The sequence below is a fragment of the Musa acuminata genome, chromosome BXJ1-10, assembly GCF_036884655.1.
Source record: "Musa acuminata AAA Group cultivar baxijiao chromosome BXJ1-10, Cavendish_Baxijiao_AAA, whole genome shotgun sequence".
Taxonomy (NCBI): Eukaryota; Viridiplantae; Streptophyta; class Magnoliopsida; order Zingiberales; family Musaceae; genus Musa; species Musa acuminata.
The window spans coordinates 24147522-24166267 of record NC_088336.1 but is presented as its reverse complement, the minus strand read 5'-3'; the positions used below and the strand labels follow the sequence as shown (position 1 = coordinate 24166267).

The 18746-nt window shown below is 42.8% G+C and overlaps 4 protein-coding genes across 5 annotated transcripts; 2 read left to right on the top strand and 2 right to left on the bottom strand.

Moving 5' to 3' along the window:
- Window positions 1–206: 206 nt before the first annotated feature.
- Window positions 207–1169, top strand: LOC104000985 (peroxisome biogenesis protein 7-like). Its single transcript, XM_009423152.3, has one exon. The coding sequence runs from the start codon at window positions 207–209 to the stop codon at window positions 1167–1169; it is 963 nt and encodes a 320-aa protein (XP_009421427.2).
- Window positions 1170–1831: 662 nt separating this feature from the next.
- LOC104000986 (peroxisome biogenesis protein 7-like) lies at window positions 1832–2803 on the top strand. Its single transcript, XM_009423153.2, has one exon. The coding sequence runs from the start codon at window positions 1832–1834 to the stop codon at window positions 2801–2803; it is 972 nt and encodes a 323-aa protein (XP_009421428.2).
- Window positions 2804–3493: 690 nt separating this feature from the next.
- LOC104000853 (peptide-N4-(N-acetyl-beta-glucosaminyl)asparagine amidase A-like) lies at window positions 3494–5694 on the bottom strand. The gene has a single exon (XM_009422993.3). The coding sequence runs from the start codon at window positions 5664–5666 to the stop codon at window positions 3759–3761; it is 1908 nt and encodes a 635-aa protein (XP_009421268.3). The 5' UTR covers window positions 5667–5694; the 3' UTR covers window positions 3494–3758.
- Window positions 5695–9261: 3567 nt separating this feature from the next.
- LOC135595628 (uncharacterized) lies at window positions 9262–11900 on the bottom strand. 2 transcript variants are annotated; one of them, XM_065086847.1, is made up of 6 exons: window positions 11289–11900; window positions 11007–11083; window positions 10815–10872; window positions 10451–10655; window positions 9915–10362; window positions 9262–9830 (listed from the first exon to the last, which is right to left on the bottom strand). In XM_065086847.1, exons 1-6 carry the CDS (start codon window positions 11719–11721, stop codon window positions 9474–9476), a joined length of 1578 nt encoding a protein of 525 aa, XP_064942919.1. In that variant the 5' UTR covers window positions 11722–11900; the 3' UTR covers window positions 9262–9473. The 2 variants fall into 2 exon arrangements, with proteins under 2 accessions (XP_064942919.1, XP_064942920.1); XM_065086848.1 differs by having other exon boundaries at window positions 9915–10359; window positions 11289–11818.
- Between the last annotated feature and the right edge of the window lie 6846 nt (window positions 11901–18746).

The following is an 18746-nucleotide window of genomic DNA, read 5'->3' as shown; positions in this document are numbered from 1 at the left end:
ACCAAAGAATCTGACGGAGGCGGTCAGTGTTTCTTGTTTCTTGACAAGACGAGGAAGAAGAAGACGAAGAAGGAAGCTTCAGCTACAAATCTTGAAAGAGGAAGGGGAGAGTCAATAGGAAAAGATAACTAAGTCGACGGACTTCTATTTTCCAGGTTTTTCAATCTGTTAAAAGCAACCTCTTTTCGTCTCTGTAGAGAGAGGCGATGCCGTCGTTTAGGACGCGCTTCAAAGGGAAGGCAGTGCGGTTCAGCCGCTTCGACATTTGTCGTCTCCTTGTCGGCACCTGCGGTCGCTTCGGCGGGCGCCGTGGCCGCCTTCATGTCCTCGACCTCTACGCCACCCGACGCGGCGACGTTGTCAACGAGGTGGCCGCCTTCGACACCGTTTACGGCGTCAGCGACTGCTGCTGGTCCGAGTCGCACCAGTCCCTCGCCGTCTCCGCATTGACCGATGGCACTGTGAAGCTGTGGGACGTATCACTGCCGCCCGTCCTTAATCCGGTGAGCTACTTTTGCGAGCACTATGACGATGCTTGCTCCGTGGACTGGAACCCCGTCAGCGACTGCTTCCTCTCGGCCTCCTTGGACTCTCAAATCAAGCTCTGGACCCTTGACCGCTCCAACAGCAGCTACACATTCCAACGGCACTCCGACAGCGTTTACTCCGTCGCCTGGAACGCCACCGACCCCCACGTATTCGCCTCCGCCTCTGGCGACCGCACCGCCTGCCTGTGGGACGTCCGCGACAACAGGTGTTTCATCGTCATCCATGACGAAAAAACTCGTCAACTCGTCTCCTGCGGCTGGAACACGTACAACCAGTTCCACTTAGCCACCGCCTCCGGCAGTTCCATCCACGTCTGGGATATCCGGACGACCCGGAGTCCCCTGGTCGACTTCAGCGGCCACGACGACACTGTTTGCCGCATTCGCTTCTCCCCCCACCAGCCCAGCATGCTCCTCTCCTGCTCCGTCGACAACACCGTGCGTATGTGGGATTGGCGGGAGGAGGCCTCCATCGCGAGGTACGACCTCCACACCGATCGCGTCTACGGGATCGACATGAGCGTGCATATCGAGGGCTTGATCGCGAGCGCTGGGTGGGACAATCTCGTCCATATCTGGCGGGACCGCCCGGCCACAGCCACGCTTTCACGGTCTCCTTGACCTCTGGTCCTCCTCGTGAGGAAAAGTCGAAGACTGATGGCATAAAGAAGGGGGAAGAAACAGAGCTCAAGGAAGATGGTGATTTTTGTCACAGGATGTCGAGTGATAATTAGAATACAGATACCAAGTTGTGATCGATTGCTTAGTTGTGATGCGACAGTAACGTCTGTGCTATCACAGATTTAGATCATGCTATGTTGTTTTGTTCCAATAAAAAGACAAACTATAATAAACCAGCAATTGTGTTCTTTCTCATCAGATAGTTTCTTTTTTTGATGCAGACATATGAAATGACTTGTCTGGTCCAATGGAGGAGGAAGCAATTCCGTTCCTTTCATCAGATGGTTTCTTGTTTTCTATTTCTCTTCCTATAATAATAAATACATGAGGCTTCCTCTTTAGTTGTCAACAGACATCCCCGATAATAAGTCCGTAGCGGTCTAACTATAATAACTAATAAACCTACTGTTCCTCCTCATGGCAGTGAGTGTTTCTTGTTTCTTGAGGTGACACAAGCAAGAAAAGAGGAAAAACGAAAAAGATAGCTAACTCAACGAACTTTTTATTTGCCAATCCGTTAAAAACGAAAAGATGAAAGATTCAATGAAATAAATAATCTATTCTCTTCTGTCGTAGGGGGAGAGCGAGAGAGAGAGAGAGAGATGGCACTGCCAGGGATTAGGATTTGGACGCGATACCGAGTGAGCGCGGTGCGGTTCAGCCGCTTCGACGATTCTCGCATCCTTGTCGGCACGCGGGATCGCTTCAACAGGAGCCATGGCCTCCACGTCCTCCAACTCTCCCCCACCCCGTCGGGCGGCGGCACCGTCGACGAGCTGGCCACCTTCGACACCTTGTACGGCGTCAACGACTGCTGCTGGTCCCAGTCACAACGGTCCCTAGCCGTCTCCGCATTGACCGATGGCAGCGTGAAGGTGTGGGACACATCACTGCCACCCGCAGCAAATCCGGTGGGCATCTTTCGCGAGCACATTGACCAAGTCCGCTCCGTGGACTGGAACCCCGCCGACGATTGCTTCCTCTCCGCCTCATCGGACGCTACAATCAAGTTCTGGGTCCCTGACCGCAACAACAGCTACTACACCTTCCAGGAGCACTTGGATAGGGTTAACGCCGTCGCCTGGAACGACATCCAACCTCACGTCTTCGCCTCTGCCTCCGACGACCACACCGTCGGCCTCTGGGACATCCGCGACAACAGGTTTCTCACCCGCATCCCTGTCAACCACCCTGGCGGACTCGTCTCCTGCAACTGGAATAAGTACAGCGAGTTCCACTTAGCCACCGCCTCCGGCACTTCCATCAACGTCTGGGACGTCCGGACGACCCAGATGCCCCTGGTCGACTTCAGCAGCCACAACCGCAATGTTTGCCGCATTTGCTTCTCCCCCCATCGGGCCAACATGCTCCTCTCCTGCTCCGTCGACCACACCGTGCGAGCGTGGGATACCCAGGCGCAGGCCTCCGTCGCGAGGTACGACCTCCACGACGATTCCGTCTACGGGATCGACATGAGCGTGCACATCGAGGACCTGATCGCCAGCGCTGGGCGGGACAAGCTGGTCAATATCTGGCGGGCCTCCCCACGCCAACACCTCCTGCATTCCCCTTGACCTCTGGCCCTCGTGAGGAAAAGCTGAAGACTGATGGCATGAAGGGAAGCAGAAGACGAACAGCTCGTCGCCAACCCAAATGGGATCAGCTTGGCTATCGTAATTCTTGTCACAACTTGGAAATCAAGTTGCAAAAACTGACCTGAAACTCGCACATTCCTAGTTGTATTTCTCGGACCTCCAATTAATACCATCGACATCTATATTGCTGCCAGCTTTTCCCTAAGATTTACCTTCCTTTTCTTGTCGAGCCAATGAGGTTGTCATGGATTAACTCTAAAGAAACTAAAGTTTTCCAAGCACAAGTTACCATGGACAGGAAGACAGATGAATTTAAAGCTTCAGGTAGAACACTGAAGCAGTGGAAGATGGATGGATTCTCCTGTGACTGCATAATAAGCTTATAAACATGTCTGACCTTTTATTGACTGGTTTCTCATGATAAAGTCAATAAATACAAAATGAAGCTATGTAAAAATAGTTTCATGAACAGAAGAGAGAAATTTGTTTCTTTATTACGAATACTCTGTTTAGAGAATGTATCACAAACTCAAATGTTTCAATCTCATGTCATTTCTGTCAGTTTATTGTAGAATACCATATGATCAGGTCAGTTGTCTATACATATGTATCAATATTATTATGTATGACAAATTTAAGCTTCATCTAACAAAATCAGAAACAAGAATGTAAATACAGATAAAGAAAATGGTTCAGACTCTAAGAACACTAACAATTATCATTGTAAGCAATTAAATGAAGCATATACTATGAAACAAAGATAAACCGAAGCCCATAAAATTTAGGTTCCTAACTTACAGCAGCATCTGGAAATCCAAAAACCAAGGCAGTGTGGCCTCATAGAGCTTGATTTCCTTTTATTGAACATAATTCCAAGGATCAACCTATACAATTCAGATGCCAGAAACTTCCTCCTGACTAAGAAAGCAAGGCATCAGGTAAAAATGTACTCTCCATCTGAAGGTGAGTTCTTGGTGCAAAATTCTTCTGATTTGTCAGATAGAATAGTGTAATTACTGCTTCTCACATTCCTATAGTAGCAACCATCAGTGCTTTCATACTTGTAGACTTGCTGAGTGCTGGCTACACCACTCTGCACCAAATTCCCCTTCACTCGCATGTCACCACTTCCAGTCTGCAGATTCTTCAAAGAGCTATATGTAAAGCCAAATTTCTCTCCCGAGAGCTTCTTCTCGTTGAATCCCAGTGATACATTTGCGACCTGATCGTAGGTGTCGTTCCCTTGGTCGACAGTCCCCGTGTACAGATAAAGCGGAAAGCTCCGGTGGACATGCTCCGAGTACAAGACGGAAGATGGATGCTTGGCATAAGTACCGTAGTTGAAATCTATAGTCTGATTGACCGTCTGAACGCTTCCATTCCCAGAAAACACCATCAAGTTCTCATATTGCAGCTTTTGGAAGAAACTGGTGGTGATCTTCCCGTAGGACGACCTCACCCACCCGGTGGAAGATATATACCTGCTCGCACTCGTCTTGAATCGCCCGTCGAGACCCTTAAAATGAGAATCCAGAGACGGAGCATACTCTGGTGCTTCGTACTTGATCAGACTTCCCAAGGTATACGAGCTCTTGGCATCCAACCAGAGATGCAAATTGGCATCGATGAACCAGACATTCAAAGCGTCCGTCACTCCGAAACCGAATTCATGAGGCTTCCCATCCAAAATCTTCCCCAGGAAGGGGGTAATCTCGATACTGTAAGATGGAAGATCGAACGATCCGATGCCGGAAATGGGCCTCCACAGCAGCGGGTTTACTCCGCCAGTATAGATCACGGTGAACGGCCAAATGGCGCCGACGATCTCGCCGTCTAGCCTGGCGGTGACCTCCCTGAAGGGCCCATTCCCGGGGAGATCGGTGAGGTTGTTCTCGGATATGTAGGCATCGGGGGGATTGGTGTACCAGAACTCATCTGCTGAGTGGAAAGAGACATAGACCTCGAGCACCGCACGGTAGGTGTTCGTCGGAATGGCGAGCTTTGTCGACTGGATGTCGGTGGAGTTCTGAACCAAGAACCACAATCCGTCGTTCAGCGGCAGGCTCCGGGAGATCGGCAGGACCAGATTGGCAGGGGATGCGAACCCGGGCACTCGGTTGCCGGCGGCGGGGGTGCGGGGATGATGGTGGTGGCGGGAGGAGTCGAAGAAAAAGTGGAGGGAGACGTTGACGTGGTAGACGCCCGTGTAGGTTTGGTCGACCAGGTTGCCGAGGTAGATAGCGAGGGTCTGTGGGCGGGCGAAGAGGGCGGCGTAACGGGTGACGTCCTTGCGCACGGTCCAGACTATGCCGGTGGCGCGGGGCTCAGCGGTGCAGCTGCGGAGGAGCTCGACGCCGCCGAGCCAGACGCCGAAGATGCGGTCGAACTGGCGGCCCTGGCAGGCGGCGGACCACTCGAGGACAGCGCGCGAGGGGACTCGGCCGCGGCGGAGCCGGGCGCAAGGGGGGCGGTAGGAGGCGGTGATGGGGGGCTTACCGTACGTGAAGCCAAAGTCGTGCTGGAGGACGAGGGTAGAGCAGGCCGGTTCGTCGCCTCGCGGGAGAGGGACGGGCTTCGTGACCTCGAAGAAAGTGGTGGGGGAGAAGGGCGGAAGCCCCGCCGCCGCCGTCGTCGCTACAGAGATCTGCTCATCCTCTGAAGCGGTGAGTTTGGATCTGTGGAGATGAGCGCCAGAGATACCAAAGTGGATGGTTAGGGAAAGAAAAAGGAGGCGGAGGAGAAGAGGAGACGTCGCTGCCATTGGGTACGAGGAAGATTCAACAGTAATATGCTGGCCGGATCTATTGGTGCTAGTATTTGTAGGAGCGAGTGCAGGTGGCATAGCGGTGACGATGAGTTGGAGAAATCGTTGAGGCATCCAAAGCAACCCTGTCGATTGGTGGATCTGAATGCAATGGGAGCTGTCGGGGTCCAGGGCGGTCGTCCCGGGATCCGGAGGATTCTGTGCAGGTTACCCTGCATAGGAAGGTTATGAATGACCCCTCCAAAGCCGTCCATCATGTGGTCTCTATCATCATAACCGTTCATATGATTGAGATCTAATCAGGCAGACGGCTACGATGATAGGAGACCATGTGATGGACGGTTTTGGAGGGATCATCTTATACCATGGCATTGTATGCTATTATCGTGACAGGCGTATATGGTGCCATTGGGAGGATGTTAAATTCAATAATTTACGTTGCTTTTCTTTTATCGTAAAAACACAATTTAGGCTGTTCTGGGTTGTCGTATCTTCCTAGTTTTGCTATCGAGGAGAGGAAGAGTCAGGACGGACAAGACAAATGTGTTGAAGTGTTCAGGTCACGTATCGTACCACTCCAGGGAAAAGATCGGCAGCCATGTCACCGGTGCATTTAATGGTCATGTCGAGGAGGGTCCAGCGCAAAGTCGTCATGACTGTGGGGTGCTTTGCAAGGTAACATGTAAATTACTTTGCTTGCTCGTATTAGTCCATCCACAATCTATGCATATCGTTAGGTTGGAAAGTCAATGTCATTCAAAAATGGTATTTGGTGGACCAAATCATTCCAAAATCTTCTTATCTCCATTTCTGATAGTTACGTAGAGAGGTTAAAGAATGAGCGGCTGATATGGGTCATGTGAAGTCTACGTACGTACGACCAGTGACACAAGTTTCTGTCCCAGCGGAGGCCCATGGGGCGTCCTTTTACCTCTGGTGTTGTCCGTCGATGATTTAACTGCTTCGTTTCCCCTCGTCCACTAAGAGGCGGAGCGGACTCTCGGAAGCCTCGCACAGCAGCGGCGGAGTTCAGCCGAGGGAGGTAATAATAGTGTCCCTTCCTTTCAATCATCTGCAGCTTCTATCTATTACGCTTCATATGTCAACATTGCATAAATTCATCGAGTATATGAATCATTCTTTGTGAAGGTCTCGGCATTCGTTTTGCCATTAGCTGCTGGGAAAAAACCTCGTATTTATATGATTCAAGTTCAAAGGCACTGCGTTTCTAGTGTATCTGAAGTTGGATATCTCATCTTCAATGTGTGTGTGTGTGTCATATTTGTTAGATTACTTTATTTGCTTTTTTTGCTGTTGGAGATCGAACTTTCAGTGATCGATAAGATGGTATCTCAGGAACCAATCATATGAGAACCACTAGATCAAAATCAACAACCATTTCTTCTGAAGCCTCAATCCCAAAGGCCGCAAGCGCTTCTTGTGTCTATCCACAGCTTTTAAGTTACAGAACTCTTGTTTCTGCATCTGCAGAGCAACTGCATCGCAGGAAGACAAATTACATGGAATTTTGACTTGTTTAAGTAGTCTCTTGATGTAGGCTGTGTCTCTTTCAATTTCATATCAATATAGCATCCAGATGTTTTCTTAGCCATTTGATTTTCTTTCAAGGATGATACTAGTTGAATAGGATCCTTAGTGTCAGCCAATGTGATGATACAACTACTCAAAGATGCAAATTTTAGACAAAGTTAACCGGTTCGGTTTTCTGAATATGGCCTACAGAAATTTTCTAGGCAAGTCAAATACGAGGAAGTGAAACCTTTTCTTACTTGATCTGTTTGAAATGCCCTGTACAATGCATCTGATTGACTCTGTTTTGCGGCCTGCAATAACCTAAGCTGATTCACTAGCAACTAATTAAAGACCTGGATTCATTAGCAGCTTTGTCTGGTTTGACAAAATCAAAATTGTTCTCAATTTAAATTTCCCGAAAAAGAGTTCGATAGATTCTAAGTTCTGCTGAAATGTTGGCCTTCCAGAAGTGAGTTCAAATGACTGATGGTTTATAGTGGTGATATGTGGGAATTTTCAACTGTGGAACCAAAATTAGATTTAATCAAACTCCAAATGACTTTGATCGTTTATTTTCATTTTGGTTCGAGTAGTCAACCAAAATTAGATTTAATCGAACTCCAAATGGATTGTTGCACCTTATCTCTATGCCATTATTGATTGCATCTTCATGCATCCATAGACCATCCAAATAAGTTAATTCTGGCTGCCCTTTGCATGCTTTGGCTTGATTGATATCTTTCAGTTTATTATTACTGAGTACAGAAACAAGAAGTTGAAAACCACTTTGGTCATTGAACAGTAATAACAAGAGAAGGAGAGAGTAATGCATTTGTTTAGTTAGGATTCTAACCTTGTTAGGTTTCACTATCAGTAATAATGACATGGAATCAACAATCACTGGACTTTTCCCATTACTTCACTAAGAGCATCTGTTCTTCTCTGAACCTGTACAAGAAGGATCTCTTACTTGAGCTTCAATCCAACTATGACTGGATGTATAACCCTGTAAGGTTTCACCATCAGTAATAATGATATGGTATCAACAATCACTAGACTTTTTCCATGACTTTACTAGGAGCATCTATTCTTCTCTGAACCTGTAGAAGAAGAATCTCTTACTAGAGCTTGAACCCAAGTGTGACTGGATGTAGAACTCATGAACAATAAATCACATTGTAATTAGGAAATCAAAGAGAAGTACTCTGCTTCTTTTGATAGGCTTGAGTATTACTACCTACATAATTTTCATGAACATTTCTGAACTCCTTCAAATCTTAAGAAGTTGATGATCTTAAATTATGAATCTATTACTTGTATTCACTCTATCCTGTTGTGTCATTTGATTTTAATTTACTTCTTTTTCGTCCGTACACTGAGAACTTTCTTTGAGAATTTATATAATACACTTCAAATCTTTTTTTGAGAAATACAAAGATCTAACATGTAAAAAAAAATAACTTCTCAAAAATACAAGAAAAGAAAAACAGCAACCTGAAGTTTAGAAATAAGCAGATGACATCTTTAAATATTATGAAAAAATGTGATTGTTCCTATCTAATGATTGCATAAGAGAATGAGAATGTAAAGAAGCTCAGTGGTGAAGATCCTGAAAAGAAGGAAGCATCAGAAGCAACACAGAGAAACATAGGTAAAGCCATGGCCACCATGAAATCCCTAGACCTTGACATTTACTATATTGTGAAATTATATTCTCAATTGGACAAGATAAAAGCCAAACAGGAAAATATGTACTGAATTGTTCAGTGATAGTCAATAAAAATAATGTCATTTTTTCTGTAGTTTTCTTTATTTATTTAACTGTGTTGAATTTTGACTAGTCTTTGGGGTCAAGCAGCTAGTAGAGGTACACATGAATCATTCTTTAAGTTTCATCTCTCTTGATTGAATGTTAGGTTGAGTAGAAGTTTCTTCAAGAGAGAACCTTAACACTGTGGTCAAGAAAGACGACTGCTAACACAGATAAACAAGTTACTGTAGAAACAGTTCCTACGGCAATATCGAAGAAGCATTATGATGCATTTTACTAAGAGATACTATGCATCTTGTTTTCCAAGTGAAACAAGAAGATGAAAGAAGCAAAACAAAACTATGATGGAAACAGGCAAGCAATGGAGGATTTAGAAGGCATAAACATGATCGAGACTGTACCATAGTTGTCAATGGTTTGAATGATAACATATCAATTTCAGATTGCCATTGCACTCACCAAATGTAAACTTCATACAGCTAACTAAATGGACTCAGACTAAATCATTGGTCTTAACCTTATTTTTCATGAACAGCAAGCTATAAGTTCCTAAAGGCCTTGGAACAAGTACTTGAAAGATCTCACTCCGATGCTCTAATCGACATGGTCAGATCTAAAGTACTCAGCCCCAGAACGGCCTTCTTGCTGCTACCTATCTCTAAGAACTGCATCTCAGCTTTCATATGTTTTTCTCGCTGCATTGAAGTAGAGGGAGACAGTGAAAGTGAGAGCATACTATTTACTTGTTCAGTTTCAAGACTCTTCTTCTCATATCCTCCATCATTGATCAAGCTCGATCTCAAGCTTAGCTGCAGGTCGGGAGTCAGATCCTTCGTCGTCGTCGCCATCCTCATCTTCTTCGCATCTTTTATTGGTATTTCTGTTTTTGCATGCATATCTGCAGAGTTGCGCAGCGGTTTATCCTGATGCCGACGTGACTGCACCACCAAGATGACCAGCCCAAGGAGGTTAGAATGCCAAAGAAAGATGATGATTCCATCAAACAGCGTTGAATGTGATACCTCATCAACTTGGAAGGGTTGTTGAGAGTTTGGGGGAAGCTCATCGTTGACAACAATCGGTACATGTGAATTAGATTGCATAGTGTCGATGCAGATGTTGCTGTTGCCTTTCCATCCAAACAGGGTATTACTGAAGACTGGATCCGCGGGAACAGCCTTAGCAAGGGGATATCCGCTGCTACCAAAGTTTCCAGTTCGGTTTCCTTCCCATTTACGAGCTTCGATCATGTCTGCAGATGCCCATCTTCTTCCCTCGAGGAATTGGTGCACAGTGCCGGGATTCCCATTACCGCTGATGGCATCCCGCACATCGAACAGATGGGATGTTGATGGCTTCCTTTTTTGGCTAAAGATCATGTCATGTATCAGTCCCTTGGAAGGACCTTGATCTCGTAAGCAACTGTCCCATGCTGCTGCTTGCCGATTGAACTCCCATTCTCGGTGTCTGCTGACAGGCAAATCAAAAGACAAAGTCAAGAATTTAGGGTTTGCGAGGTTGGAGATCCAAAAGACGGTACCCAGTTGCTTTGCTATACCCAAAGTTGCTGCTTCTCAGAGCCGACGCCTGCAGAAACTGCGATCCATGGAAGAAAGCGTTGCAGAACTGATCCGGCTCATGGATGCTCCTCGACGAGAAGAAACCCCCATTATCCAATCTGAAGGGCTGGAATGAATCCGTTCTTCGGTAAAACATCTCGTGAAGGCGATATTCCTTCAGGTGCAAATCCATGGGTGTCATAACTGCGATAGTTCGTGATGACGAAGGATGTCAGATTTTGGCAGAAGTCGACAATAGGAAGCAATTATTGAGACTTCTCAAAGGATGTGTCTCAAATGTAATCTTAGATATGGTACCACAGATCTTGTTTGATAGATTGAAAGAGGTGATAAAAGCCAAACCTGAAGAAATGGCGGACTTTTCTTGGCCCGATCCATCAAGCTTCTTGCTTCGATACATCTAAACAGGCGAAGATAAAGGAATTAATCGAGAGCCACAAACATCATAACATGGAAACAACTCCATCTCTCGGCATGCATGCGCCACAAACACTGTTGTGGTGGCTGCCCCACTAGTATTCCTTTTTCCCTCACCTGCAGGTGACTCTTTACATGAGCTATGCTTAACCCCCTCACATTCATCAGCTGAAGAACCAACTTTGGTGTGGCTCCTGCACCATCAGTTCCGTCCAAAGAAGTGAATACAGGCACAAAAAGGTAGATGCATGCATATCTAATAGGTGAAAAGAATAAAGAGAAACTATGCCTTTAGCTCATGATCGTCAAGATACTATTTTCTTGAAATTAGATTCGAAGTCTAAGAGAGGATGAGGAGAATTGGAAGGACACTGGGTGAAGGTAGAGGAGGAGCCATACTCTCTTGCCCACCGAGCCTCTCCACGGCATGGACGAAGGCAAGGTGGAGATCAGGTGTCCACCGCAACCTCGGCAATTTGGAACGTACGTACTGTCTCACGGTAGGAGCTCTTCCGCTGCTCCCCTCAGTGGTGTCGCCACTCTTGTTGTTGAAGTTGTTGTCTGTGCTGCTATTGTTGCAAGAGCTCCCTCCTCTCGCCACCTCTGTCGAACTCCCACCGTCACCATCGTCGTCACCGTCCTCCGCCACCTCCTCCTCCTCCTCCTCCTCCTCCTCCTCCTCCTCCTCGCCCTCGCTGCTGTCGATCGTCACATCCTCGTTGAGATCAAGGACTTCCAGCGGCCTCTTTTGGATTGGGGATCGGCTGCTCCCTACGCTCCTCTCGTCATCTTCGTGTCCACCCACCACCTCCTTGTCCTTCTCTTCCCCCATGCCCGGCCCTCTCCCCTCCCCCTCCCTTCCTTTCTACACAACCATTGGGGCCTAGAAGATGAGGGAAGAAGAAAGACGGAAAGAGAAGACCGGCAAGAGTAATAACATTATTAATAACAAGGGTGGAAGGATAAGTAGCGGAAACAATAAAGAACAATGATTGTTGAAGGAAGACTTCATCAAGTATTCCCCGCATTCACTGATCATATTTTATAATCCCCCCTCTCTGCTGTGTGGGGATAAAGGAACAGTATCACGAAAGAAGAGGAGGATGAATTGTGATGGGAGCGTCCAGAAGGGGTTACCAGTCAAACAGTTGTCCGATCTTACAACGTGATAGAAAGGAGGTATCAGCGTTGACACTTGCCTCCGTCCGACGGCAACGTTTTCCAACCTACGAAGTTTCCTCCATTCGAGCCCTCCTCTATTTTGTTCGACTCCCTCTCCGCGTTATGTTGTTCCATCTCAGCCTATTGGTTGAAATGCCATCTGCATTCTTTCGAGCACCGCATTAAATAACCTTCACGTTAAATGAAGGTGTCTTTAGCAGGATTTAATGAAGGAATTAAGAGATGCCAAGCAGTGTATGTCGATCGATGTTTTCTCGACCAAATCCGCAAGTATATACGTTTTGTTTACAACAATGTTTGGAGATTTGGATCAAAGCGATTTGCAGCGACTCTTAAAAGTCTTCGGAACATGTTCATTCATGGTTGGATGTCATTTAAGAGTTAGGTCATGTGGGTCTACTTTGCAGGAACAAGCAGCTGTTAGAACGTCACGATTTGACGGCGCTACTTATTATTTTTACTTAATTGTATCTCAAGATTCATATTGTTTCAAGATAAAAAAATTAACAGACCCTTTTGTTAGGTCACTTCATAAGTTGTTGAGTTGGATGAGATGGTACACTTTCGAGACTAGCTTGATTGGACTTATATTTATTTAGATTATTTTTATTTATGTCATCGGATAAGATCATTTAATCCCACATTGATTGAGGAGTATAAGAACTAAGGACTAAATCCATCCTTATGTGCGGATACGTCCATCGCTCAAAGCGGATAATTCCTCGTATATAAGGCGGATCACTGTATAATGTGGGTGTCGTATACTATAGAGATGCATGCATACAGCACCAATTATCGGTGCTATAGAGTATTGGAAACATTAATAAAAAGAGAAACAAAAAAAATATCAACATTTTTGTATTTACTTAAATATGAGGAAAAGTTAATTTACTTAGTGAATTGAAGAGAACATTAAACAACTAAAATTGATCTAAAGATTTTGGTGTTTAGAAGAAGTTGATTTCTTTAAAATAAAAAAAAAAGCAATAATCAGTTTTAGGCATATAAATTGCAAACTTTCAAGTTTACATGGATCCAACAACACAACTTAGATTGAAAAAACTCGAATATATATTTTTTTATAGATAATATCGTAGAGAAGTATGAGCCATAGGTATTTCGACTTCTTTTAGTTCTAAATTTGTAGGTCAAGTTTTCAGAATTCGACACTAACTCACTCTATTAGTATTGAAAGACGACTAAGGAATACTCTTAATATTGATAACGATAAAAAAAAATCGAATGACATATATCGAGTTTGATGTATAACCTAATAAACTAATTAAGTTTCTAGATTGAATTGATGTCATGTTTCTGGACTCGACATTATTGATTTAGGAATCATAACATGTATCAGTGTAAATATTCAAAAAAAAATAGAATGAGTTAAATTTTTAAAAAGAAACTAAGAGCTATATGTTGACCACAACCATCTAAAAAAGAAAATAGATTTAAATTGTATTACATATAAAATAACTCAGAAATATATTATATTATCCGAGATAGAAAAGGTAGGAAGATATATACCCATTTAACTCATCGACATTGATTATATGTTTCTCCTCGGACTGCTGCCAAGCCTAATATCTTGTGATGCTCGTCTCAAGGAAATACACAGAGGAGATACACAGCTGTTTGGGAGATGGTAACGGTGCAACTGTAGAAGGCCAACATGGTAATACATCACTGCTGCATACGTTGTATGTAGTATTTGCATGTTGTCAGGGACTTGTGGCACGAGCAGTGTGTTGTGCAGAAGAATCATGTTGTCAGTGGGGGGGGGGGGGGTCACCATCTGCTGTGGTTCCGCGAAACAAGAGATGGATTCCACCGGAGAATACGCCTCTCGTCTCCCCCACCATCACGTTCATTCGGATACCGTCTCTGAGTTGCATCTGTTCTCGGTTGCAAGGGTGTATGACCGCTGAGTACTAAAAATCCCATGTTGTCTTAAGAACACAGAAAACAAAAAAAAGGAAGAAGGAAAGAAAATTTTCGATTTCAGGCAAAAGCTGCTCTGAAGGCATTTTTATGCAAAGAAACTCTAAAGAGATAAGATTAAGATATTTTCAGATAATAGACCTGAGAGTTTGTGCTCAATTTATGATCTGTATTTGGATTTATCTTTGCACTGAGAGGGAACACAGTAGTTGACTGCATTAGGATGTGGGGATTGGAGAAGTTATTGGTGGCTAGTGGATATGTGCATGTTATCCTTTTTGTTGGGTTGTGACGGGAGATAGGGTTGCTGCTGCTGCTGCTTGGAATTATTTATATTTTCCTTCTTTTCTTATGGGAAGTGGCAAAACATAAAGAAAAATTTAGTATGTTGTGTTGGGTTAATTACCTATTATCTTATTAGTAACATTATTATTATATTTAAAAATTTTATATTAACTTTTTATAATTTTAAAAATAAAATAAATAATTTTATTTATCCTTATGTCATAATTGACGAAAAATACAAACATCACGGGATTGATGTAAAAAGTGATTTACAAAAAGATAATTTTAATATATCTTCTATTTTCAATGATTATATCGATAAAAAAGTAATTTTAATTTTATTTTCTTATAGAATCTATCACAATTAAGTCTTTTATGATCTACACCAAAACATCTATCGATGATCTCACTCTTAATGTTATCATGTTACTCTGCTATGTTATAAGTCAACACCAATGCAATAACCTTACGAAAAACTCAAAAATAACCTTATTCTAAAATAGAATCTCATTATTTACCTTCCATAAATCATAATCTTATTCCACAAATTATTAGTAAATAAATTATGGGTAAATAAATATTTCACAAATTATGAGTAAATAAATATTTTTTAAAAAAAATAATAATAAAATAAAATCGAATCGAATTCCTGCCCATAAAAATGAACAGCTGTGCAGATGGATGAGGGTTATTTGGCAGCAATATTTTATATGGACAGTGAAACCCACAACTTACTGCGGTGATTGTGTTCTTACGGATCATATTGAGATCCTCACAAACTACAGAATAAGATCGCACATGATGGAGTGGCTAAGAACGCTGCTGGTTGAACAGCCTCCTGTTTTGATTTGGTCCACCTGTGAATGATGCTGCAAAATACATATTTGCTTGTGGTGTCGTCGGGTAGATCCAAGAAAATTATTTGCTGGAATCCAGTTGTTACCTTCAAGTCAAATCCACATCTTTCACCGCGACGGCTACGGATCTAACCCCTGCTTCATGTTGTTGAAGTACGAATTGAGCACCATTTTCTATTTTCCACTGTTGGTTGTTTAATATAAATCATGTTTAATATGTTAGAGCTGACATTTAAAAAAAATATAACATAATTAAAATAAAAATCCTAAAAGAAAGTCTATGAATTAAACCTCATGCGTTGTGCTAAGAGTATTTCTCCATTCTAGGATTAAAAATCGAGAAATCCGTTCCAATATATTCTCCAAGAAATAAAATTTAAATTTTGGAGAAATATCTTTTTTTTTCCTCTTTGAGTTCTAACATAATATATCGAGACAATCAAATAATGCTTAGGCATGATACAAGGTTCATGTAATAAATGGGTAGTCAAGCTTCTATTTTTCTTGATATTGACTAATAAAGATTTTCACCTAACAGATGTAATAAATGATAAATGGGTAGTCAAGGTTCATGTAATAAATGATAAATTCAAACCAAGAGTATTATAATTTTTTTCACTTAGAAAAGCTCAATATAACCCAAATCAAATTCTAATATAGTGCATGTGATGTGTAGCTCAATGATAGTACACGTGATAAGTATCATTATCAAATCTTTATAAATCAATCTTAGTATTATCCTATAACTAATCGGGATATTATAAATTTATACTTTAATTCAATCATATTTTTGACACACTATTAAAAGCCTCAAGGTATATCCTTAAATATAATCTAATATATATAGAAATAAAAGATATATATATATATATATATATATATATATATATATATCTTTTATTTCTGAATCCTCACTAATTTAAGTATCATAAAGATTTTAATTGCTCCTGAAATGAAATAGTTTGTATAAGACTTATGAACAGTTGGACCCACATTAAATTCGAGATATTGATGTATCGAACAACCGGAATCCGAATAAACGTCTTAAAATCAGATCATATTTTGAAGTAGACATTGTCACGGGAGAAGGTGCGATTAGATATATAAACAAACGAATTAATGGTCTCTTCGAGCTTGGAAATTCCAATTCCTCCCTTTGAATACTGGCACTGCTGTCTTAGACTCGACAAGCTAATGTGACCCTCCTCTCTCTCTCTCTCTCTCTCCCCTTCCCATTTCAACAGCATTTACTTTGTCCATCCGTGATTAGGACTCAGTGTTTGACCTCGGTTTGTTTCTATTGCATAAGGAATTGCATCCCCTGCACCTTATTCAACTTTGGCGTCTGCATGCATTCTCATGCATACTTTTCCTTGGACAGCGTTTGTCTCATTCTATACGTACGCTGATACGTACTTCTTGTCTGGCATTAATGGGCTCTACATTCTCATGACTTGTATATGGATTTAACATACTTAATGGCTTTAATCAAGGAATGCTACATAAACATTAATTTGTTTAAGGTATCATTACTAGAGTAGGCATGACTTGGTTGGACTTGGGAGATTGGCTAGTCAATATGTTGCTATATCTCTAACATACCCCTCGGCTAATTAGGCACAGTTCGTAGATAACATCTATGTGTACATCTCAAGACAACATGCGTAATTTTGTCAAGATGATTGTGACACCAACAAATATCTCTCAAAAACAATGCTAATTTTAACCTCCACAAGTGATCTTACTCCTTTAAATCTGAATTTTTCATCCACTTAAAATTAATTATTAATGATAATTTAATCAAATGAAAGATTTCAAGAAAAGAACAAGTTTTCTCTACATACTATCCTTGATAGACTTTTAAATCCCCATGAAAAAACATTGAATCCACATTCAATACACAATTTGATCGAAGAATCACACAAGAATACGAAGAACAACTCAGCTAGCAACGAAGGTTATGAGCAAGAGCAAGTCACTTCCCTTTGCCCTCACCCCTAGTCAATGACAAGGGGAGATTGTCAGGGAGATAATAATGATATGCTCCCTCCTTCCTTATTGGTGGTTGGACTATAAGAAAGAGCAGTGTGAGGAAACTACGTCTCTCCAGCTGTAATCTAGATAAAAACAAAAGTAAAATGATATTTTCTCATCATCTAAAAATTTTTAAAATTGAAACGCTCTATAAAAAATTCTAGAGATTTTTTTCATAAAATTGTTATATATATATATATATATATTCTTATCCAGACGAAGATTCTTTTTCACCTTCCGACTATGAAGACACCAAATTAGCATAAAGGACAAAAATTCCACGGCATAAGCAAATATTACTACGCAGTGGTCCTGATTGTAGAGTATCATGGAGGGAAGAGCATGGCATTTAAAATTGGTATGGCAACCGTTGGCGATCTCGTGAACCTTTGTCCCCTTTCTGCATGGGAGTTGACACTGGCATTTGTTTATTGGGGTTGGAGAATCTCCAATGCGAACCCACCCCGGCTTCATGCATGTGGCCACGCCCTCTTCCCATGCGTCCAACAGGAATCACTGTGTGTCGTCCATGCAGTTGCTCTTCTACGTGTAATTTAAAGCGGTCTGTTTATGTGATGCATGTTTTTTATGCGTACACGCAGACGAGAGAGACGATGGATTCAAACGTGGATGAGATCCCCTGTTGAAGCTGACTCACGCAGAACCTTTGGTGGGTGTCGCAGAACATCCATCCTCCGTGGATGGCGTTATAAAGAATGCTCGAACCTCTAAAAGAAAAAAAAAAGAACAGTGAGGTTAGGTGGATCTGACCGCGTCACCAGTTATCTTATTGTGTACTCTGTGCTACTGCTGCTTGGATGGATGACTAGTGTCCGTCTGTCCTCTTTTCTTCCGCCTGACAGTGGATCGTCGAGAACTGCCTTGCCTAAAGACCCGCCGCGAACATTGGAATTTAAATGTCATCCGGTGCCAGTCACTCTCACATGCCACTCTCTCTCTCTCCATCCGTATGCGTTGCGGAATTGAGAGCTTCGCCTTTCCTCCGTGTCTATGCTTGGAATTAACAAGTGGGCCGGGCTTGCTCGTCAAGTCGTTCCGACTTCTTTAATTTACTGGAAATAATATGTTATTTGTGTTTGGAGAATTTTGTCAAAGTGCTTCTCCTTTTGCTTCTGTTGCAGCAAGTAAGAGCAGACCACCGTCGGACCATTGAAAGTTAAATTGAACGGATGTGTTCTCACGGAACAAAGTTCCTACAGGACCAATTCCAGTGTTGAGACTAATTGATCCGTCTTCTGGTCAATGTAAAAAAAGCATGCGTCCACACTGCCGACATCGTTTTAATCATCTTATTATGCCTCTAAAAAAATCTCTCTTTGTCCGGTTGCTGAAGGATTCTCCTTCGACTCCCCCTGTAGTCATACCGAAAACAGTAGCTAATTCCTCCTAGAGTCAATCATGTCAGTGTCAAGTGAAGTTTGAGCTGGACAATGGAGTCTCTGGAAAGTTTGTATTCCTCCGGTGCAGTTTCCTTGTTGGTCCCCTTGGATCGATCAACCATCCTTCTCAGTTTAATCATGGAGGCCATCACGGCAGA